This window comes from Rhynchophorus ferrugineus, unplaced genomic scaffold, assembly GCF_030347505.1.
Source record: "Rhynchophorus ferrugineus isolate W39M unplaced genomic scaffold, kcgeb_rfMv2 rfM11, whole genome shotgun sequence".
In the NCBI taxonomy this organism is placed as follows: domain Eukaryota; kingdom Metazoa; phylum Arthropoda; class Insecta; order Coleoptera; family Curculionidae; genus Rhynchophorus; species Rhynchophorus ferrugineus.
In genome coordinates this window covers 29,815,081-29,841,124 of record NW_027472590.1, presented here as the reverse complement: position 1 = coordinate 29,841,124, position 26,044 = coordinate 29,815,081, and the positions used below count along the sequence as shown (strand labels likewise).

Genomic DNA, 26,044 nt, shown 5'->3' with positions numbered 1-26,044 from the left:
TTGAATTTTTAGTGCAACCCTATATTCGCACCCTATAGGTCCAAACTGGCTTTATAATTGTATTATAGATCATCCTCTTTGATTTTAGATCAAGTTGAGAGTATCTTCCGACTAACCAGTACAGTTCTTTTATTTTGGTTCTAATGTGTTTTGCTTTTTGTCTAACGTGATGTTAGACATATATAGTGAGATATAATAATCTCTAAAATAAGTTGGAATAGTCTTTAGAATAAGTTAGGATTGACTTTAGAATAAGTTAGAAGAGTTTGTAGAATAAAATTTAGATTATAAGTTTGTACAGCAGATCACTTACTACATCAACATACTATAGTTATATTGCATAACGGAAATAAAAAAATACTTATTTACCGCGGACAGATTGTTGAATCTCTAAGAGATTATTAATAAAAAAAAACTTATCGATTAAATTCCATACATACTAGAAATAGATAAAACTGATTAGAACGCTCAGGCTAAATTGAACAAAAATGTGTCGAATATTGTTAAAAATAAAAACAACTATTAATAAAAGTTTATCAGACGACTAAACAGTTTGCCCTCATGTATCTAAAGAGACTCATTTAAAACAAATTTTTTATAGGCTGAAAAGAAAAACCGAAACATTCCTGAACGTTAAGGAAAAAAAATATCATACAGCACTGTTCGTCTAGTTAATCTTAATTAATCTTCATGGACAAATTTACTTTAATTTTACGGGTCAGCACTAAATTGACACTCGGAACGAGTGTATCATCTGTTATCGTTCCTAAAGCGTTGGTGCATCGTTATTTCTCATAAAAAGAAAAGTGTAATGAACTATCGGAGGCGCTGGTGTGGTTTAGAAACGGTACAAGTACTCGCCATGTTTGGTTTAGGATTATTTTGGCGTATACGAATATTTAGAACAGTTTTTCCATTGAATAAATCATCCAACTCAGTAAGAAACTAGGCACTATCAAGCAGAATATATTGCAACAGGTGCTAATAGTTAGTGCAATGTTCATGGCTTTTGCGATATATGATATCAACTTTTGATAACAACAATTTTTCTATTAGTTTCATTGGACATGAAGTACCACTAAAAATATGAAGAAATTGGGAGTAAAGACATCTCTAATATAATTAGAAAAGTAAAACGATAAAGAATTCATTATGAAAAATAAGAATAATCTGGTTAAATTACTAATAAAAAGGAGAGGCAGGCACTATCAAGCAGAATATATTGCAACAGGTTTTAATAGTTAGTGCAATTTTCATGGCTTTTGCGATATATGATATCAACTTTTGATAACAACAATTTTTCTATTAGTTTCATTGGACATGAAGTACCTCTAAAAATATGAAGAAATTGGGAGTAAAGACATGTCTAATATAATTAGAAAAGTAAAACGATAAAGAATTAATCATGAAAAATAAGAATAATCTGGTCAAATTACTAATAAAAAGGAGAGACAAGTTTAGAGGAAAATAAGAATCAAAGCGAAAGAAGAAAGAGAAAAGGGTATATAATAATAAATGAGCAGATGTGGTCATGGAATTGAAGGACGAAACATGTGAAGGGGGAGGACATTGAGATAAAGATGACGCCAAAAGGCAAAGACGTGGCAAATGAAACAGTTAGAACACAAGAAAACCATAATGAACATAAGCTCAACAGCAGTACAAAGGAAATTAAATAAGAAATTACTTTCAAAAATAAAATAGTGCTGTAAAATTATCAGCGAGTATTCTACTTTGATTCTCGTTACATTAGAAACGTTAGGGTCTAACAGCTCAAAGTAGGGAAATAGTTAGAAGACGTTTCCACCTATCGTTCTGAAGTCTGTTGCCTATGTCCAAGGTTTTCGAGAAACTATACATCAAGAAGCTGAACGTAATTACAGGAGAAAGTAATATTATTCCAGAACATCAATTTGGTGTCCGTAATAAAGATGGAACAATATAACAAGTTCACAGATCGGTCAATGAAATAAATAAAAATTTGAAGAATACAAAAATATTGCTTGGCTGCGATATGTCCAATTTTTTGATAAGGTGTGGCATACTGGACTTACGAAATACAAATTACAATTAAAAAGCTTTTGCCAGATGCATTGTGAATGAATCTGGACCGACGCTTAACTGGTATACATTTTAAAGTATACTTTTCAGCTACCATTTCTGTTCTCATTCAATTTCCTTGCAGTAACCACCAGTAAACAAACAAACTAAACAGAAACTTAATAACAAACCAAAATACAACTTATATTCGTACAGATTCAAGCATCTAAGTGATTATGGCTGACCACCACAAATATTTTCTGCGATTATTGAGGCAAATCTACAATTTTCATAAGAAAAAACAAAACTACAAAAATAATATTTTATATCAATATTATTTAATTGAAAAAAACATTGAATGATATTACGATACGAGGTCTAAAACCTAAGTGTCCTAATCATTCACGTGATAATGTTTAGACATAAAATGCGATTAATATTGGAACAAATCAATGGAATAGCCAATTTATCTAGCGAATTGCCAATAAAGTGCGACTATATACACTCGTTATTAGCGATAACGTGCATAAAACACGACATTCTGATAATAAATCGTTTAAAAATATGCTTATCGGCGTGTTTACTCTTATAATGCGAAAATATACAAAATTCTTTGTAGATATGTACATAATATTTAGTTCTAAAACCACTAAGAACTAATACAAACCGATATAATTAAAATATAGATAATATAAAATGAACTTATTTGTCATATACGTTTATTGATAAACGTTTTTTTTTATTATTAAGAGCTTATGAGGATTTACAAAATAACTTTAGTAATTTGACTTGTGTTACTTAACTTTTTGTTGATGACTGTTTTCTCGAATTATTTAGAATTCAGTTTAATAAAAATAGGCGTGATGGTTAATTATGAAAAACTACATTAGGAAATTGTATGTATTTACTTTAATAGGAATGAATGTTATTTCTGCAAAAAAAAATGGATTTGTAATTCCGAAAAAAAGTAATTTTAATTGCGCTCCTAATTTTGTTTTGGTCGCACTGGACGGTTTATATGGGTACAAATATTATTTGTACATTATATTAATTATTTTTGTGCTATAATTAGACATTATAATATATGTGGATGGTGTGGGGTTTTCTATTGTAATATACATTGGTAAGAATTCCAAATAAGTTGTGTATTTTCATTCCAAGGTAGACAAAAAGTTAGTGAAATGGAAGTAAATAAGTATTTACTATTTTAAGGATATGTATATCTCAAGTGCAATTACCGTAATATCGAAGTAAATCACTCTATTGATAACATGTGATAACATAATTTCATTTATATTTCAGTTACCAAATATGGAAAATCATATTCACTATAATGTCATAGGTTTAGTCCCATAACACAAGCATAAACATTCACTGTTGTTCACTAGTCAACGACCATATATTATCAAAATATAAAGAAAAATATTCATTGGATTCAAGCCATCAACAGGTGTCAATAAAATCCTATCATGGTTAGGCTATGGGCTATACTTCACCACGTTAATAGTAACTGATGCATATTTGATTGAATGTGAGTTTATCAGGTTTTTACAGCCTATATCTGTGTTATGGTAAACAGATACATTCAATACATTTGAAACAATACTTGTAGACAATGTATGGCCTAAAAGATTATCACTGAAATCAAGTAAAGTAAGAGAAACTAAGTAGTAGTTAAAATAATATTGTAAATAGATAAACAGGTTTAGGTAGGTATTAAGCTAAATTGTGTGTATATAGTAGAATATAAAATACGTGTAGTAGATAGGTTAAATAAGGTTTTGTTTATATTTATTTAATTATTACAATGATTATTATGTACATATTTTGTTTTAAAACGCTTTTTTGTATTAAAAATTTAAATTTGATTATTTTTTAATTGTTAGTTCTGAAGTCGGTTCAATTTTTATGTTAAAAATATTTTATTTAATCATTAACATCTTATGGGGATATACAGATATTAGTAACACTAACTTTAGTAATTTGACTTTTATTGCTTAACTTTTTGTTGATGACTGTTTTCTCGAATTATTTAGAATTCCATTTAATAAAAATAGTCGTGATGGCTTATTATGAAAAACTACATTAGGAAATTGTCTGTAATTACTTTACTCGGAATGAATGTTATTTCTGCAAAAAAAATGAATTTGTAATCCGAAAAAAAGTAATTTTAATTGCGCTCCTAATTTTGTTTTGGTCGCACTGGACGGTTTATATGGGTACAAATATTATTTGTACATTATATTAATTATTTTTGTGCTATAATTAGACATTATAATATATGTGGATAGTGTGGGGTTTTCTAATGTAATATACATTGGTAAGAACTCCAAATAAGTTGTGTACTTTCGTTTCAAGGTAGAAAAAAAGTTAGTGAAATGAAAGTAAATAAGTATTTACTATTTTAAGGATATTTATGTCTCAAGTGCAATTACCGTAATATCGAAGTAAATCACTCTATTGATAACATGTGATAACATAATTTCATTTATATTTCAGTTACCAAATATGGAAAATCATATTCACTATAATGTCATGGGTTTAGTCCCATAACACAAGCATAAACATTCACTGTTGTTCACTAGTCAACGACCATATATTATCAAAATATAAAGAAAGATATTCATTGAGCTATGGACTATACTTGACCACGTTAGTAGTAAGTGATGCATATTTGATTGAATGTGAGTTTATCAGGTTTTTACACCCTGATATCTGTGTTATGGTAAACAGATACATTCAATACTTTTGAAACAATACTTGTAGACAATGTATGGCCTAAATGTTGTCACTGAAATCAAGTAAAGTAAGAGAAACTAAGTAGTAGTTAAAATAATATTGTAAATAGATAAATAGGTTTTGGTAGGTATTAAGCTAAAAAGAATATAAAATACGTGTAGTAGATAGGTTAAATAAGGTTTTTGTTTATTTTTATTTAGTTATTACAACGATTATCATGTACATATTTTACTTTTACACGTTTTTTTGTGTTAAAAATCTAAATTTGATTGTTTTTTAATTGTTAGTGAGTTCCTTATTTATTTTTTGAAGTCGGTTCAATTTTTTTCTTCAAATATTTTGTAAAATTATTTTAGTTGCAATCACTATCACGACGAATCGATTCTGGACAAATTTTAAGGTGTTTATAATTCCAATAAAATCGAAAGGCACTAAAACGTTGAAATCAAGAGAATGCGGACATGATGGTTAGGAAATATTAAGTGACGTCAATGTTTTGTAATCACTTCATATGACGAATGTAAACATTTTTTGGTTTTATTTCTGCTATAATCCTAGCAATAATACTTATAACTTCTATGGTATTATTTTAAATTTATATTATTTAGATTTTCTTTTGTTACAGTCATTATGCATATTCGACGAAAGCATTTTGATATCCAGCAAAAAGTTGAAGAAGGAAAAAAAGTCATTTGTGGTTACATATGAATGACCCTCGTATATTGACAGTGGACAACAACCTTTGCAATGATATTTGCATATTGATAAAAGCGCAACAAATATGCGTTATCGATTTTCAAGGCTGTATGAGGAAAATGTTAAGTACGATATCATGTCTCCTAGGCGAAAGAAAACAAATATGAACAAAACGCTGGTCGTTGATCTTTGGTCTCGTAATAAGGTAACCACAAAACAGAAATATAGAATGAGAGCTTAAATGGGCATACATCTAACCATATTTTGTCTGAATCACTAGATGTCCAGTGTTTTCTTTTCTTTATTTCGATATAAGACATATATTTGTTTTTTTTTCTATTTTTGTGTATAATTTTAGGGAAATTTGTTAACTCTAACTTTATGTTAACGTTGTTAAATGCATAATAAGAGTGTTGTTTTCCAGTATATGAAGGTTCAAATAAAATGAATTATTTTCCAACTCATCCACCGTATTCTAGATCTGACCACCAGCGGCTATTTCCTGTTCTCATATCTCAAAAGAATGCTCGCTGGGAAGAAATGTATGTCGAATGAAGAGGTGACCCGCCGAAACTGAGGCCTATTTTGAAGCAAAGGACAAATCGTAATACAAAAATGGTATCGAAAAGTTGGAGCTATAATCAGTGTATCACCCTTGAAGGGAATTATGTTGAATAACTAATTTTGCCAAAAAAATGTGTTTTACTATGGTAGGCCGGGGACTTTTCAAGGAATGTGTTGTGTTAGACAAGCATATCAAGAGACAATGTTCTTAACAATGGAATAAGGAATTCAAAACACGTAATCGTATTTATGTTAAAAAAATTGTGTCACACAGTGTTATTTCCTATAATAAAAACGTGGCTTGTCGCGCCCTCAGGTGGTTTAGACGAGCAATACTAGGCTAGAACTTTATACAGGGGCGATCGCATTCTAAATATCCCTATTCTATGAAGGTAACTCACCGTATTCAGCGAAATAGTCCCTGTAGTACCGAGCGCCCTGATCTACGTTCTCAATGGGCCTGGGGAACCTCTGGTAGGGACAAGTGGAGTGGCGCCAGTGCGTTTCTCCCGCGGGAAACTCCAGTATCGCCACCCCGTACGCGAGCGGTGGCCGATGGAGGGGTTTCTTGTGTTGCGGCCCGTTCTGCACCCTGGACAGACTCACGATCCTCTCTTCCTCGCCGCCGATTTCGTTCCTGAAGAAGGGGCAACTCTGCACGAGCTCGTTCGATTGACCATCGCCAGCATCATCTTCACCATCGCCTGAAACAGGTCATATCTCATTAGATATTTTAGAAAAAACATGTTGGAAAAGGTAGAGTAAGAATAGAGACACGGTGTTTAAAGTAGAAATCATTAGTAAAATTTTATAATTTAGTACGAAGGTCACTATTTATATTTCAGGAATACGAAAAAAAAACAAATAGTTAAGCTGCGATTATATTTTCATTGTTTTTCAAAGTATTCGTCACGATGATCGATACTTTTGCAAACGCTTAAACCAATTTTCAAAGCATTTATTCCATTCCGAATGAGGTATCTTCAAAATATGATTTTCGAATGCTTCAATAGCTTCTTCGGACGATGAAAATCGTTGACCTCGCAGTTTATTCTTCACAGATGGGAACAAAAAGAAGTCATTGGGTGCCAAATCAAGGCTGTACGGCGGATGACCCATCAATTCGATGTTCTGAGTGCTCAAATAGACTCTTGTTTGAGCCGATGTGTGAGAGTTGGCATTGTCATGATGAAAAACTATCCGGCGTCTCTTATTTGTTTTCCTTATTTCACCGACTACTTCTGCCAAACAAATGGTTGTGTACCAATCAGAATTTACTGTTCTACGATCCTCTAGAGGCACTGTTGCAATATGACCAGTTTTCCCGAAGAAACAGGCTGCCATTTTCTTTGAAGTGCTTCGTGCGCGAACAACTTTTATTGGATTTGGTTCACCTTGGAACACCTATACAGTCGACTGTTGCTTACTTTCGGGCTCATATGAATATATCTATGATTCGTCACCTGTTACGATTTTATAAACGTCATTCGAAGCACCGCGATTGAATTTCTTAAACATTTCTTTGTACCAATCAACACTAGCCTTTTTTTGAGCGATTGTCAAATCATGTGGGATCCAACGCGAACATAACTTTCGCACAGCTAAGTGTTCATGTAAAATTACATATATGCTGGTGGAACTAATGCTTAGGGATGCCTCAATTTCGCAACAGGTGACATGACGATCTTTCTTAATCATTTCGTACACAGCATCGATGTTTTCTGGCACAACAGCCGCTTTTGGACGACCTTCACGAAACTCGTCGGACAGCGAACTATGACCACTATTGAATACACTAAACCAGCGATACACGGTGATTTTTGATGGGGCGTCATCGCCAAAAGTCAAATTAAGTTGATTGGTGCACTCTTGTTGTGATAGTCCACGTCGAAAATCGTAAAAACTCATCGTACGAAAATGTTCACGATTCAGTTCCACTTTTTGCCGAGACGAAACTTTCAACTAAATATAAAATAAACAAATAGCGTCCGTGCAACAAAATGTCCTGAGTACACATATCGTCAAAAATCTCAAACTTTACGATGGAACCGTCAGATTGACACACATGACAACAGTGTTGCCAATTCCCGAAATATAAATAGTGACTCTCGTACCACTATTTTTGTAGATTGCTATAGAACAAAGAGATATTAACCAGATGTACTGGAAAGTCACTACTGTTTTTGTCGGAAAAAAACTACATAACTTTCAAGAAAATGGGAAAAATTAATTATTCAGAGTATTGCCATTTGATTCTATACATCTGGCTCGTCTTTTAAACAATTTATGGATGCCATCCCAAAAAGCAACTGCTTATTTTGCTCAACGGAAAAAGAGTTCTTTTGGGATGCCTCCCATAATGGGCAAGATAAATAGTATGAAATGATCAATACTTTGAACATTTTTCCATTTTCTTGAAAATTATGTAGTTTATTTTTCGAAAAAAACGGTAATGACTTTCAATATTAATAATAAGTATAACGATAATAACCTCTGAAAAAAACCAAACATTTCATTTTTAAATAAATCGAGTTTTTTTATAAAACTGTTCTGTTTGTTAGGCTGTAGCAACGGTTTCAATTGGCTTAATTGATTTAATTTTGTCATTAAATAGTAGGGACATTCTAGGCAATTTAGCGACAACCAAAAAGCTCGGTTTAAATGATACATTCCATTGAACTAAAAACGCACGAATCCACAACAAATAAAATATTATTTATGATTAGTCTAACTGGCTTGACAGCATTAAATTTAGTAATAAAGCCGAGTTTTTGCGTCGAGATGTGACAATGGACGAAACATGGCTCCATCATTTATCCGAGTGGACTGCACACGATGAACCCGCTCCAAAGCGTGGAAAAACGCGACAGTCTGCTGGCAAGGTTATGGCGTCTGTATTTTGGGATGCACAAGGATACATTTCATTGACTACCTTGAAAAAGGAAGGACCATCAACAGCGACTAGTACACAACGTTATTAGACCGTTTGAAAGACGAAATCGCCGAAAAATGGCCGCATCTGAAGAAAAAGAAAGTGCTGCTTCACCAAGACAATGCACCGTGTCACAAGTCAGTGATAACGATGGCAAAAATCCATGAATTGGACTTCGAATTGCTTTCTCATCCATCGTATTCTCCAGATTTGGCGCCCAGCGATTATTTCCTGATCTCAAATCTCAAAAGAATGCTCGCTAGGAAGAAATTTTTGTCGAATGAAGAGGTGATCGCCGAAATTCAGGCCTATCTTGAAATAAAGGACAAATCGTACTACAAAGATGGTATAAAAAAGATGGAGGGTCGCTATTATAATCAGTGTATCACCCTTGAAGAGAATTATGTTGAATAAAAAAACTAATTTTGCCAAAAAAAAAAGTGTTTTACGTATATGGTAGGTCGGGGACTTTTCAATTGACCTGTAATTCATTTAAATCAAATAATAGTGCGTTTGAAAGCTCCTCACATTCATATTCACATTCAAAATTGAGATTCCAGAAGGTCATTTTCATTATTGGTTTGCTCTGGTCTCTCCTAAGCTATCTTAATGGTGAGAAGTAAAAGATAACACGCAAAATAGTGATGATTTTCACATTGTTATCAATTGATAAATGTAGAGGATCATAACAAAGCTTCTGGGACTGACTAAAATGAGTTATGCATCTGCCTACATCCTTAATAATAAAATACCTTTATGAGATCGACAAAATGTTGATATTAATGATCTATGAAAAGACTCCCTAAGAGTGAACTTAACTTAATGAAAAAATAAATACACAGGGATCATCACTTCATATTCACTGATGGTTCCTGGAAAGTCGATTATGTTAGATCTGCACTACACGTAATTATAAAATTTATTTAATTGCCTTCACAGTTCCTCACAGCCCTAACACTCTCTGGTCGAAGTCAGGAGAGGGCGTTAAGGATAGAGGAATCATTAATGGCGAATATCTTGGTGCATAGAACTGTACAGATAGTTTGACCAGTTACGTTGGGTATTGTTGGATGAAAACAAACTATGGGAGATTACAATAACTTAATACCATCCACCATACGTAGAGGACATATCAAGCAAAGATTTATCTGCATACACCCAAGTAAAATAGGTCATTGTAGGATAACCCATGAGCTTCTCTGAAGGAGGTTCCAATTTTTTTGGGATGACATCCATACCACCGTCTATTTATAACAAATACGAGCTAATAGGTTCTATATTCTTCCAACACTGCACTTCTTGGTTATTAACCAAAAAATCTATTCTATAGTCTATTCAAAGTTATTTTGTACATACGTCATCCATCTAAATTTGTGACGTCAAAACGCCGCAATGTTGCCGCATCAACTCTGAGTTTTAGTTCAGTTTGGCTTTGACATACAACAATTCTAATTTAAAAGACAATTGAACAAAAATGTTAACATTATAGTACATCTAAAAACTACATTTAATTATACAGCCACGATAGTTTATAGGTTAGAATTATAACCTCTTATCACTATTGCTTTCAAGAATTTTGCGTACAATTTGACAGGCTCATTCGTTTACATGTTCGAACTAATCAGACAGTATTGTGTCTCTTTTTAAGTAGAATAAAATGAGAAGGAAAATATTGTCTGATTCTAAAACGAATTTACAAATTGCGACAGGGAATATATTCAACATCTTGATGACGTATGTACAAAAAAACTATGAATAGACTTATAGTTTAGTTTTATTACTCGCCAGACGGTAGCTTAAAAAGAAAATTGCCTTGCATAATGATTATACATCCAATAAATTGCATTAGACTGTAATGGGCTTAATGGTACCCGAGTTTTTCTTTAGGAAATGCCTTCGTTATGATTTGTAATACACGGGTATTTCGTAACAGGTAGATCATTATCATTATTATTTGATTCAGGCGGAACATGCCACTTTTCTTCCTACTGTTTCTTCCGAACGCATGCAAACAATAGAAAACCGCTGGTTGCATTATATCATTTAATCAGAAATATAATTAGTTAACCCGGTTTTGTTAATTTAGCTGTGAAGCTGAAAGAAGATGGATTCGCGTCTAGAATATCTGCTGTTTTTTAAGAATCAATAAAAAATTCAAAGAAAACCTAATCTGTTGTATTTTTATCTAGTGAATAGTGACATTTCAGTAAAGTTTTTTGTGATATTTATGATGATGGTCGTGATTTTGATGATGGTGTAATTTGGTGATGTAAAAATTTGATTAAACACATGAATTGAGTAACTGCTCGCTTGCTGTTGCTTCCTTCGAAAAAAAAAACGAGAAAAATAATAAATAATACAAACTAGAACAAATAAAAGATTCTTTGTTATACCCGTTTTTATTATAAATATTAGCCCACAATACCTATTGTTAAGCAATGTACAGTAAGGCTGTTTTAATGATTTGACACAATTTTAATAAGAAAATCAATATTATCAATCCCAAGAAAACCAGCTGAAAAACTAAGTGTTTATCGAGAAATTTACCGCTGTAAGCTGTACACAATAATTATATTGAATTAAATGGCTCTTGTTTATAATTGAGAAGACCAAAAATTGAGTTATTTTATACAATACAATCTCAGTCAAAACTATTTTAAAATTTCCAGTTTTGGCAGCTTCGTTTTGAATCAAAACAATCAAAATTGTCTATTAACATTATTTCGGAATTTAGACCTCTCTAATTTGTGATTATATATTTACATGGACTAGTAACTAGTAAAATTAAAGAAAAAAACAAAACAATGCTGCTGTAAAATAGTTTCTAAAATTGGTTTCCATTGATCAATTCTTGTAATTCGTGTATTATTTCGGTAAATAATTTATATACAACTTATAGTTATAACTATAACTATATTATAACTCTGTTCAACAAACCGAAATTATTGTTACAAAAATAATAATTAAAATATTATAAAAACATAATGTTGTGTATTTTAAACAATGTATTGTATGTATTAATAACAAAATATTGTTCTTTATTGAAAGACTCGAAGGTTGTTCTCTAATTAAATTTCTAATTAAATTTCTAATTAACGTCAATAATATAAAAGAATAATAGGTTTTTATTATTCAGATAATATGTCAAAAATGGTAAAAAAATGTCTCGTTCTTTCGATTAGCGGTAATTCAACGAAAAATTATTTTGTTTGACTTTTTTGCTTTACTTTGATACAATAGAGGAACGTATAGAGAAGGCTTATATCAAATGTCAAGTAAACTGGTTCAGTAGAACTTGCGATATCATGCCAACATTTAGAAAAAGTAGTTTCGGCGAAAACACATTTAGATATCGAGTCACTAAAACAGTTTAGTTAAAACACAGTAAAAACAGTTAAAACACTAAAATTATTATGAGGTTATACTAAATATCTCCACTAAAAATTGGAAAGATGCACTTGTCGCTGTTATCCCAAGGAAAAAGCCGAGTTAAATCCGTCTTACTACAGCCTCATCAGTTTATTAGTTCACTCTCTAAACTTGCCGAAAAAGCGATATTATATGCTATAAACAGTTTCACTGACGCGCACCACATAATCACTGACGAGCAATTCGGTTTCCGTGCCAAACACTCATGCCTCCATCAAGCTGCTCGCGTCGCAGCAACCATCCATCCAGGTACTTAAAGGTCGCAAAGCTGGAGCCATCTTTCTAGATGTATCCAAAGTTTTCCATTAAGTATGGCACAACAGTCTAATCTCTAAAGCATAACTGATATTGGGAAGATAGATTTTTTCAAGTACAAATCGACGATGCTGTCTCCTCTCGGAAAGAAATCTCTGCAGGAGTCTAGCAAGATTCTCCACTAGCCCCAGCCCTGTTCATTCTATAGATGGCTGATTTTCCACTTTTCAAGTAATTATACACTGAATTTTATGCAGATGACACAGATTTATTCACCACCGGTTACAGTCCCGACGCCATCCGCGATAGACTCCGACTACAACTCAACTAATGCTAGTACTCACAAGTACGACTGCAGATTAACCCGAATAAAACTATATTCTGTTTCACCGCAAGAAGGAGTTCCGTGCATACCGCCTTCAAATTGAGAAAAACCAGCAAAAAAGCAAACTCCCAGTCCCCAGAAAACGACTCTGTACAAAATGCTGGTCCGTCCAGTCTGCCTGTATGGAGCAAAAGTATGGTACAAGTACGTCTCGTAGAGACAACTTGAATTACTCCAAGTGGTCTAGTCCAAAACAGTCCGCGCCTTACTCAATGCCCCATAGTTGAGGAGGTGAGGTTCTCCCTAGGCGCCTTAGAACACAATATCAATCTGATCAAATCCCTATCCATCCATAGACCCCGGTAGTTAAATCAAATCAAATACGACAAACCCAGGGTGTCTGTCGCCTGCAAAACCTTTCTATACTGAACCCGAAGCGACATCAGCAAAAAAAAATTGGTTCTTGCTGGTAAGCTTGAAAAAAAAACCTAAATATCTCCGAAAATATTTTGAATTTTTAAAAATCCTCTTAAGAGCATATTCTTAAAGGACTAAGCTTTGAAAACATGCTTTTTCCCAATATTTGTAAACTGGAATACTAGAATAGTTATTTTATTGTTATAATAATATTGCTGAAACTAAAATCCTCCTAGAAATCTCGGATAAATTACGTAAAAAAATATAAATATTACATTTGCTTATCATTCCATAGGAAATGAGCAATGAAATAAAAAATCGGAGCTTAAAAATAGTCTGGTTTATTTTAGCTATGAAACACAAACAATAATAAAGGAAATGAAATTTCACTTTTACCGCATTTAAAAACTGTTCTATAAAAACAAAGTACTTCCGTAAACAAGCCGTTGATTGAACAAAAAAAAACACGACAAAACCAAACCATAGATATATATTCACTTTTATCATGTCCAAGTAATCCTACACAGATATACATTCAACTCAGAAACAACCATCAAAGATTATCGTTTTTCGCGAATACGCTTAAGTTATTTCGAGACTTCTCACCGAAGTTAACAACAATGCTGGAACATCCTAGGAATCCATCACCACCTTTTAAATAATGTATGACGCAAAATCACATTCAATTTAATATCGAATTCAACAAACGGCAAAGAGCTACGACTATTGTCAACCGTACGTCTCTGTCAAAGGTAATCGATATAGATTTCGTGGTATCTTCTGAGTAATATGCGATAAACATATGTGTAATACTAACACCAATGTGGAAAGTATATGAACATGGCAAATTATAAAATATTAAATTAGCGATCAACAATCTTCAATGACTATATAATATGTATAAAAATATAAATCATGGAAACCAAAATAAAACGAGATTTTGATAGATAACCAATCAACTATTAAATCAGCGATAATAAAAGCATCATTTATGCAATATAACAAGTCAATTGAAAAGTCCCCGGTCTGACACATAGATGGCGCTACTAGAATTAGATTCGTATGTGTTTTAGTTAGCCCTAACCCTCGCGTATAAATTGGAAAGCTGTCGGATTATTAGTTTGCGAATTATAGCATTTTGAGTGAAGCAAGTTTTGTTATTGTGAAAAAAAATGGATAAAAAGGAATTTCGCGTATTGAAAAAATATTGCTTTTTGAAGGGAAAAAATATAGCTGAAGCAAAAACTTGGCTTGATGCCGAGTCTCCGGACACTGCCCCAGGAGAATCAACCATCAAGGATTGGTATGCTAAGTTTAGACGTGGTGAAATGAGCACCGAAGACGGTGAACGCTGTGGACGCCCAAAAGAGGTTGTTACCGACGAAAACATTTAAAAAATCCAGAAAGTTTTTGAATGACCATAAATTGAAATTGAATGAAATAGCAGACACTCTAAAGATATTAACTGAACGTGTACATCATATCATTCACGAATATTTGGATATGAGAAAGCTCTATGCAAAGTGGGTGCCGCGTGAGCTCACTTTTGACCAAAAACAATCACGAGTTGATGATTTGGAGCAGTGTTTAAAGATTATCAAGCGTAATAAATCCGAGTTTTTGCGTCGATATGTGACAAATGGATGAAACATGGCTCTATCATTTCACTCCGAAGTCCAATCGACAGTCATTCGAGTGGACTGCACACCCCAATAAACCCGCTCCAAAGCGTGGGAAAACGCAACAGTCGACTGGCAAGGTTATGGCATCTGTATTTTGGGATACGTATAGAATAATTTTCATTGACTACCCTAAAAAAGGAAGGACCATCAACAGCGACTATTGCATAGCCGTATTGGACCGTTTGAAGGACGAAATCGCCGAAAAACGGCAGCATTTGAAGAAAAAGAAAGTGCTACTTCACCAAGACAATGCACCGTGTCACAAGTTAGAGAAAACGATGGCAAAAATCCATGAATTGGGCTTCGAATTGCTTTTGAGATCTGAGAACAGCAAATAGTCGCTGGGGGTCAGATCTGGAGAGTACGGTGGATGAGGAAGCAATTCGAAGCCCAATTCATGGATTTTTGCCATCGTTTTTCAATGTACAGCAAAGTCAAACTTTTCAATTGACCTGAATTATAATGTTAAAAATTAAACATGACAGATAGTCATAATTTAATAACAGACTGTACCCTATTAATTGAATGTAATTATTATATTTACTGACCATCTGGCGTAGAAGACCGAGCACTGATAGAGGCGGCACTGGCTCCAGTTGTCGTGTTCCGTCTCTTCGACAATAGGCCTCGACGAAGTCCAGAATAATTCAAATTCGTTGTTAGCGATTGGCAGTCGTAGTGCGCAAACGCCCGTCTTCTAGCTATTTCCTCCGCTTCCTGCGTCAGCACGGCGTTAGACGAGGAACTACTGACCGTACTGTCGTCCATAGTACGATGCGACTTCACCATACTGCTACTGGTATTGTTACTGCTATTACTAACTCCTGCAACAGAAAACGATCTATCAACAATAGGCTAGATGACTATCTATGAAAAATTAGTTTAAGGTGAAAAATAGATTTGAAAGAAATATTTAAATGCGCGCTAAAGACTAATGCGTCCTAATCTGGGCCTGACGTAATTGTTTTGGTTGCGATTTACGGTTTTTATGCGTACAGGCCTTATTTATACATTACTAGCGACCCGCCCAGGCTTCGCACGGGTGCAATGCTGATACTAAATTAAATACACTACAGAAAAAATATGAACGTTGTATATAAAAACATAGCGGCCCGCTCCGACTTTGCACGGGCATAAAATATATATGCCTATGTCACTCAATGAAAACATGATTAAAATCGATCCAGTATTTTTGGTTCATTCATTACTGCCCTTGGCCTGCACGCATTAAATTTGGAGTAAAACAATTCCTCTTCCCCTATACTTACTACGAAGATTTCCTGCTATCTTTGGAATATCTAAATTTATACAATTTTTATTACATTACACATTTTTAAACGCAAATTTTAAATTTGTAATATCTCCGGAAAATATTTGTTTAATTTACATGCTGTAAGGAACCATATTGATCTATATTAATTGCACACTGTATTTAAGGTACTTAATTCGATAAGGATTAATGCCGTATTGCTTAAAATAGCTTCGTAAATAAGCCATTTTCTCACGTAAAAAGTAAACAATAAAAATGGTTAATGTGGGTTATCCCTAAAAGATAAACATATACCATCGCGGACTTTTTTGTAGACCTTTTTATGGTGTACAATACTGTAGTACATTAATTTGATCTAACTCGTAGGGTTAGGCAGCGTTTTTGCTAATTGCTAAATAAGCCTAAAAAAAATAGGTTAATTTACGACATCACGTTAGAAACCTCTAAAATTAGCAATGTTGCCTTAGTATATTATGCATGTATTATACACATAAACCTTCCTCCGTCCTAAAATCCGTTAAAATAAATCCGTTGCGTAGTTTTAAAGATTTAAGCGCACATAGGGATATAGGGACAGAAAAGGCGACTTTGTTTTATACTATGTAGTGATTATGATAATTTTTCGTTATAATTACCATGTTATAATGGTTTTTTGTCGCTTTGGAGGATATACTTACTTCGCGACTATATAACAGTACAGTCCTGATATAAAGGGGACGGGGACAGACATAAAGTGTATATAAAAAACAATAAATTAATAAATAGCCGGCTTGGTTGGTGCCGTGGTAAAGGCGACAGGACGGTCCACCTACTGTTGCGATAGTCGCGGGTTCGAATCCTGCTTGGGCATGGTCGCAAATTAATGCCTGTGATTGTCCTTGTGTGAGGCAAGAGTGTAAAATCCGACAATGAAAATGATCCCAGTCACACCAGTAACAAGGCTGGGTAAGACCTGGTGTCTTCTGGGACGATTTCTAAGTCGGTCACTCGCCAGTCGGTAGGCTTAATGCCGAGGACCGTGGCTCGAAGCCCACGTTGAACTGTAGATCCAGTCCAGATAAACCCCTCGTTGGTAAAAAGGAGATTTTAAAGTATTTAAAAAAAACAATAAAATAATACGTAACATAAAATTAATAACACAAACAGGGGGTACTAAAAATATGAATGGCGTATATACAAATTAAAAACGGACACAAAAACTCTATCCAGACAGTACATACTAGCGATCATATTAAAGTCGTAATGGTTATTTGGTCAGCGGTAACATAGGCTAAACTTTATGAAGATAATCGATAGATATTCGAGGCATTACTAAAGGTTTGAAACCATACATAGCTCTAATCTGGGTGAATCGTGAACTGTCATCCAGTATGTAGTCAGTCCAACAGTCGAGCCCGATATCATCAAGTGACCGTCCGAGAAACGACAGTCGATTAAGACCTACGTCATGATGACGAAGGAACAAAAGGGAAGGAATGTGAAGGAAGAGAAAAAATTAATTTTGATTTCAAAGAACTTATTGTGGTTGGTGAAACACGAAACGAATGTGATAAGGCAGTATCGATACAAATATTTGTAAGGTGGAGGGGGAGTGAATCGGTAACCAGAGGATGGTTGAACTTCTGTTCCAGAGAGCATTTCAGATAGCCATTCATTAAAGGATTCTGTTGTAATGTAGGATAAAGCTTTGAATATCGCAAATAGCCCAGCTGTCAATATTACCCGTCAATATAATCATAGCCCGGTTGTCCACCACAAATGTACTTTGGTAGTGGCTTGGGCGCGCTGCGATTTCTAGAAATATCAGTATATATGTGCTTATGGTCAGGATAAGATTGGAATAGTTCACAGAACTTGGAAAAATTTATAAAAAAATAAAATTTATTAATTTATTACTCTTATAAAATTGACATAAGGATGTGTTTATGCAAGGGGCAGTGAAGGTCCAAGGGAAAGAATTGGGGTAGTGGATAAGGAGGGCATGCATCAAGCCAACTGCAGCAATGGAAAGAAGATCTGCAATTATATGGGAGGTACTAGTGGAGTAGTTAGGGATAAGATAGCCCAGGTCAGGTGGATGACTCCTAATGGAGGTCAGATGGCAGAGCAAGTGAACTTTTGTGGAAAAAATCCGTACGACTAGAAAGAAGTGGGGTGGGTGTAAGACTGCACAAGTTAATTGCAGGGGAGTGACTTCCACCCAGCGATATTCTGATATGAAAAGGAATTTGAGGTAAGTTGGAGCAGCAGCATCGAACAGGAGCGAGCCATAGTCTAGTTTGGGAAGGATTATAAAGGAAGGAAGAAAGGATTTGTATTTCATTAGTTTCATAATTTCATACGTTTCTTTTAAAATCACTGAATGTGCAATAGGTATGGAATGATATCATCGCCTGCTATTGTGGAGTAATACAGCTTTTAAGCACAGTGTTATTAACAGGCCAATTGAAAAGTCCCCGGCCTGACACATTCGTTAGTTAGCCCTAACCCTCAAAAGATGCGTGTATAAATTTGACAGCTGTCGGATCATTAGTTTGTGAATTATAGCATTTTGAGTGAAGCTTTTGAAGAACTTCTGTTATTGTGAAAAAAATGAATAAGCTCACTTTTGACCAAAAACAACGACGAGTTGATGATTCGGAGCGGTGTTTGAAGATGATCAGTCGTAATAAACCCGAGTTTTTCGCCGATATGTGACAATGGATGAAACATGACTCCATCATTTCACTCCGAAGTCCAATCGACAGTCATCCGAGTAGACTGCATACGATGAAACCGCTCCAAAGCGTGGGAAAACGCAACAGCCCGCTGGCAAGGTTATGGCGTCTGTATTTTGGGACGCAAATGGAACAATTTTCATTGACTACCTTGAAAAAGGAAGGACCATCAACAGCGACTATTACATAGCATCATTGAACCGTTTGGAGAACGAAATCGCTGAAAAACGGCCGCATTTGAAGAAAAAGAAAGTGCTGCTTCACCAAGACAATGCACCGTGTCAAAAATCCATGAAATGGTCTTCGAATTATTTCCTCATCCACCGTATTCTCCAGATCTGGCCGCAGCTACAATTTCCTGTTCTCAGATCTCAAACGAATGCCCGCTGAGAAGAAATTTTCGTCGAATGAAGAGGTGATCGACGAAACTGAGGCCTATTTTGAAGCAAAGGACAAATCGTACTACAAAAATGGTATCGAAAAGTTGGAGGGTTGCTAGAATCAGTGTATCACCCTTGAAGGGAATTATGTTGAATAAAAAAAAAACTTTGCCAAAAAAATGTGTTTTACTATGGTAGGACGGGGACTTTTCAATTGACCTGTTAGTGTTTGAAATATATATGATTAAATTCCTCTTGGGCCGGTTTGGTGTTGCGATAGCCGCGGGTTCGAATCCTGCTGGGCATGGTCGTAAATTTATGTTTGTGATTGTTTAAAATTTGTGATTTTCTAGACAAGAGTGTAAAATCTGACAAGGAAAATAATCCCAGTCACGCCAGTATCCAGGCTGGGTAAGGCCGGATATCTTCAGGGATGTCTAAATCTAAAGTAGGTCACTCGCCAATCGGTAGGCTGGTCCTAAACTTTAGGTCCAGTCCAGATAAACCCACAGTTGGTAAAAGGAGACTTTAAAATATATTTTTAAAAAATCTTCTTGCAAAAAAAAGAATTCGTTTTACCCCACTTATTATTAAGCATATTCTTAAATATCGGTCACATTATTTATGATATTTGTTTTAATATAAATGAAATATTTACATATCAACATGATTATTCAAAAATAATGATATTGGCGAAGATAAAGAGCACAGTGGTACGCCACAAAAGGTTTGGAAAATACAGTTAATAATAACACAAAGCAAATAACAACTGATTTAAACCATAAGTGATTGTAGAGAAAAAATTACAATAATTATTCTAAAATAATTAATAAATTCATGGAAGTGCAATATATCTACTTAATCGCAATATGATATAAAACCTCATTTAAAACTTTAATGACATTTTAACAATATATGAATAATTATATATATATATATATATATATATATATATATATATATATATATATATATATATATATATATATTCATATTATGGGTTTCATTATCATTAACATTACTTTATCAACGACCATCCCGTCAGAAACAACACAAAAACTTTCATATTTTTCCAAACACAGAGTGTAACAAAAATTATTCAGCTCATGTCACGAGATGACGTCTTTCAAGCTGTGATGCTGATGTTCTTTGATGAGGTTATTAAACTGCTCAAACGAAATTATGAAATCATCATTGCATTGTAAAAGTTGTACGAAACGCATTGTAAATAATGGATTGTTTTATTGTCCGTTGCGATATCCACATCCGATATACAAGCGAAGAATCAGCGGTTGGTAATACGCGAAGATCGGTACCAGGCGACCAGAGAATATATCTATCTCTCTCTTCCCTACTTCCGGAAGGGTATACCTTATCCTTCATCTATATTCCTATCCATTCTCTTCTCGACAATGTGAAAATTGATATGAAATAAATAACTAGAAATTAACCACTGTTCCCCTGTTAACCTAAAGAATAACAATGAGTAGTGTTGCGACTACATGTTTTATTCTATATAAGTTACAAAATAAGAAATAGTTTTAAATAGCGTTGGGAACTATCGACTGAAAACGACTGTTTAGTAATTGACTACTGTTTACTATCGACTGATTTTACTACTTTTTACCAGTGACTGTTTCAGTCGCTATTTTCGGTCCGACTGATTTTGTTACTATTTACTATGGACTGTTTCAGTCGTGTACTTTTAGTCGTGTACATTATAGAATGCCTCACTCCTAAAGAAACAGCCACAAGGATGTACGTGGTCGTTATTCGACAGCGTCTGGACAGCTTCGTCCATCAGTTTCCTTTTGAAGATCTTCGAAATAGCACTGTTTCTACCCACATTCTTATGATGTGGTTGGAAGTTTCGGTGATTCCAGATTCTAATAGTCTACTGCTGAGAAACGGAGCTATTGCAATTCGCATTTGGTGCCCGTTCACCCTGAATTGCAAGCTTCTGTTCAAACTCCAGTAGACTATGTTAATTCACAGCAACATTTCAGTCCGCTTTTGGTGGCTTTACGCATTAAACTGTGACGTATATACCAGAAATCCACGAAAAAGTGTTTTTCAAAGCTTGACTGTTCTTTACTTGGAACAGTTTATGGCTAGGGGTCTTTGAACATCTTCAAAAGACCTTTTGCAACCCTACAGCTTATTTGCAATACTTCTAGCCGAACTTCACTTAACTGCACCAAGAAACACTAAAAGGAACATTTTATTTTAAATTAATTGCTTAAATAATTCACTGTCCCTGCTAAACCTGATATGAAGAATTACTAGAAAAATGAGAAAATGCAATTATTTACAATAATTGCCATAATTTATCAATAAAACTGTTGAAAAAAAAAGTGTTTTATATGATATAGTATTACCAGAGTAAATCTGTACCTGTACAGTCTCTTGTAATCAGACCGCACAAACACAAATAACAATAAATAATGCTATCATTCTGTATATCAACAACGCTAAGTATATCAGAATGACTCTATACGCAAAACTTAGCTAGAACTAACATGTTAAAAAGAAAAGGAAATAAATGGAGTTGAAATATAGGAAATATATTGGAGAATTGGAAGAAAATTACAATTATCAGCATATAATAAATTGCTATTATACAAGAAAATATTAAAACTTATATGGACCTACGGCACTCAATTATGTTCTGTAAAAAACAGTGTAAACGTAATAAAAGTTTCCTAGAACAAAGTCGCAAGAAGCATAGTAAGTAAGTGCATCGAAACTTCAGGCAAAGACTCACTAAAGAACTAAAAAGAGACTGTCACTTAGAAAATCAAAGAGCATAATAAACAGCATACATGAACTTTATTACATGAGAGAGTAAAAGCATAAAAATTTCTTCGAATATTTACAAAATATTATTATTTATGAAATTTCTTCATTCCTAAGAGTGCTGTCTTACACTAAACTACAGCTGTTCATGTAATTAACAATAAACATTTGATTTCGACAATGAAGTAACAATATGCGTTGAAATGGAAACTCACGATATTAATACAAATATTATTTACAAAATATCTAGTCTATTAATGTATTCAAATGAGGAAAAATAACTCTACGTGTTATTTAACACATGGGCTATAAAATTACTGGCCTAACACATAGATGACGCTAGTTTTATTGAATTCGCCGCTTTTTCGATCAGTACTAACCTTCAAAAGAAATCTGATAAAATTTCATGGTATTCTATTCATAATTTTGAGAGTTATTGTGCCAAGAGTGACACTATTTTGTTATTTTCAAAACAATTTCGCGTTTTAATTTCACTCTGCTTCGCTCTGCTATGAGAAAAATACCGTTCGAGCGAAGCAATGACTTGGAAAGTGTTAGAAGGACTCCAATTCATCAGAAACAACAATAAAACATTAGCTTGCTGACTTCAAACGTAGTCGAAAAGATACCGATGATGCAGAATGCAGTGGACGTCCAAATTAGGTGGTAACACCGGAAAACATAAAAAAAATCGACAAAATCGTTTTGAATGATCGAAAAGTGAAGTTGCGTGAGTCAGCTAACACCGTAAATATATCAAAAGAACATGTTGGTTTTATATTGCAAGATTATTTAATTATGTATGAGAAAGCTCTGTTCTGTGGGTGTCGCGTTTGATCACTGTTGACCAAAAACAAGAACGTGTTGATGATTGTGAGCAGTGTTTGGCCATGTTCAAACGTAACAAACCTAAATTTTTGCGTCCATCAAGTCATCTGAGTGGACAGCAACTAACGACAGGCCTATTTTGAGACAAGAGATAAATCTTTCTACAAAAGTGGTATTGAAATGTTAGAGCGGCGCTGAAATTATTGTGTGGCTCTTGATGGAGATTACGTCGATGAATAAAGCCAATTTTGAACAAAAAAAAAACCACGTTTTCTTTGTTACGCCCGGGAGTTTTCAGCCCATGTGTTATGTATATAACTAATTGATAATTAAAAAACGGTTGCATCAGGACCTCAGTAAATAAATCAAATTAACGCACCAACAGCTTCCACTTCTTACAGGAAGAGAATAAACATTAAATAACACAAACAAAAACATATTTAGCTTCGGTCATCCACAGAAAATAGATATGAATCAACAATACGTAAACATTTTTAAATGTAAACCCATAAAACAGGCATCGCGATATAGGTGCAGGACGCTCCGATAAATTTTGATATAAAAACGCACTTACACATCACCTGATCCTCAGTTGTTTACCAGAACTCGATAAGCTTCATCTTTAAAAAATCGATCAAGCGGAACGCGTTTAATTACAATACGTAAACAACAGACGGATTCGCGATTGTCTAAACATTTGCCCACGCACTGTTCCTGCCGAACCTGATACGAAGAAACTACCGAGAAACTTCATTACCACACATTCTTTATTCGAATTTTTTCACATGATTCATCGGTACGGTTTTATTGAATGGGGACACATCGGTCTGTGGCGTTATTCCCAATTGACTAATCTGTTTATATTTAAGGTTTATAGAAATATATAGCTGATTAAAGAAGGAATCGACGTTAAGCTTCTTATTTTTTTATTAGATTCTCATAGCTGAGTAATATTGCCTGGTTTCCTTTTATTTTTGGACGACCTGAAAAGCCTTGAAAATTATAGAGCTTGAAATTTTAAATAGAATTTAGGATTAATGCTAACGCCAAGGAGAGAAGTGTCAATCGTCAAGAGACCGAAAAAAAAAGTATCACCACAAAAATCCGAGACTTATATACTTCTGGAAGTAAGGCATTTGTCAGCAATCTACTAAACTCTTTTATCTGATTTAGATATTACCTGCTACCGACATATTAATCATTTAGAATCAGGTTTACAGGAAACCATCACATGCAGATACTATCTACAGCCACATTCCCATCCATACCAAAACATTTCCGTCCTGAACTCTCAGTTATAGTATCTTCAGCACATTTGAAGGCTTTCCTCAAAAAGGATACAGCTTGAGGAATAAATAAAGCACCCGCCAAATGAGTAATACGATAGAAGACCGAAAAAATCCCCTAACAGCTCTCTTATTTCTTCCAGGAATAACAGGCTGAATTGGAAGAGTGTTAAAAAGAAACATAATTATATTCCAATAACATAAGTAACAGTAGTAAGTGTATACAAGATCCCCTATGAGTGTCTTCAGCGAGGTATGAATAAGACACACTGTATTTAGCTTAATAAACTTGAGAATTTAGCCACTTTACAGAGCTATTTTGAAAGAAAAATAACAAAATAATCCCATCAAAGACCAAACATATAAGATCAATCCTATCTGGTATGCCATTCTCTCTAAATTACTCAACACACCACGAAAAAGGGTCCTTATAAGTTGATCACTCAATCATGATAGGTAATTACTTAAATATGACAACCTAATTAGCAGAACTTTAGTATCGGAGCCCCTCTCTTAAGATGCAATTTGTAACTATTGCGAAACGTCGGCTAATTCTACTCAATAAACGCGTCACCAATCCGAAAAAGCCTATAGTTCCATACCGTAGATTTCAAATCTATAACAATAAATCAGTTCATACATTTCCAAAAGCTCGAATTAAAAAATAAACAAAATTCAAGACAATATTTAATTTATGCAACAGGCGATTACGCGATAAAAGATAAGAAGGAGTTGGTCCAAAACGAATAAAAACAAGAAATTCAAGAATAACTGGGCACCAACTAAGACTACAGATAATTCGTTATGGAAATCAAGAAGAACGATCAAAAAGCACAAGCAGCAAAATTCACCTAGCAAAAACAATGACATTAGTGTGTTAGAAACAATAAAGAAATTGCCTTTTCTCTAATCACCTAAGTGTATTTAAGTAATTTTCGTCTGAGATATCTAAAGAAGAAGAAAATATGATTACAAACATCCTAAATTCGCTATTTAAAATAGACCTATCCCATAGTAAAATTACTACCAGAGAAGAAAAAGAATAATGAGTGAGATTATTTGTAAGAAATCTCAAAGAGCAGGTACCAACAATTCTTTCGAAGTCTGAAAGGGGACACATCATCACTTGTTTTAACCATCAAAAAACAAGGCGTATATACGTCTCGCATTACTGACACGGAAGCAGTGCTGCCAACACGCAACAAGATGTATAACATTGCATGATGCTCGTATTATTTTGTCTATCCTTTGTATATGTAGTAATATAGACACCGTTGATAACGCCCTGAGTCACCATACCAGATCTAACACATGGACTCAAAAGTCCGGGGCCTAACCCATACGATGCGCTACTTTTATTGCATTCGCCACTTTTTCAGTTGGTACTAACCTTCAAACGAAAGCTGTTAAAATTTCCTGATATTCTACTCATAAGTTTGTGAGTTAATGTGCTACGAGTGACACTATTCTTGTTATTTTCAATACAATGGATCAAAAACAATTTCGTGTTTTAATTTTACACTGCTTCTATATCGGAAAAAATACCGTTCAAGCGAAGCAATGGCTTGAACAGTGTTATAAGAATTCCGCTCCAACAGAAACAACAATAAAACGTTGGATTGTGAACTTCAAACGTGGTCGTAAAGACATCGATGATGCAGAACGCAATGGGCGTCCAAATGAGGTGG

General features: G+C 34.2%; 1 protein-coding gene across 4 annotated transcripts in view; it reads right to left on the bottom strand.

Moving 5' to 3' along the window:
• LOC143205178 (signal-induced proliferation-associated 1-like protein 1) overlaps window positions 1-26,044 on the bottom strand; it is a 116,739-nt gene that overhangs the window by 30,045 nt on the left and 60,650 nt on the right. For all 4 annotated transcript variants that reach the window (XM_076418284.1, XM_076418283.1, XM_076418288.1 and 1 more), the window contains 2 exons: window positions 15,628-15,903; window positions 6,441-6,743 (listed from right to left, as the gene is read on the bottom strand). In XM_076418284.1, the coding sequence (XP_076274399.1) occupies window positions 6,441-6,743; window positions 15,628-15,903 (579 nt within the window). The remainder of the gene's footprint in view (window positions 1-6,440; window positions 6,744-15,627; window positions 15,904-26,044) is intronic.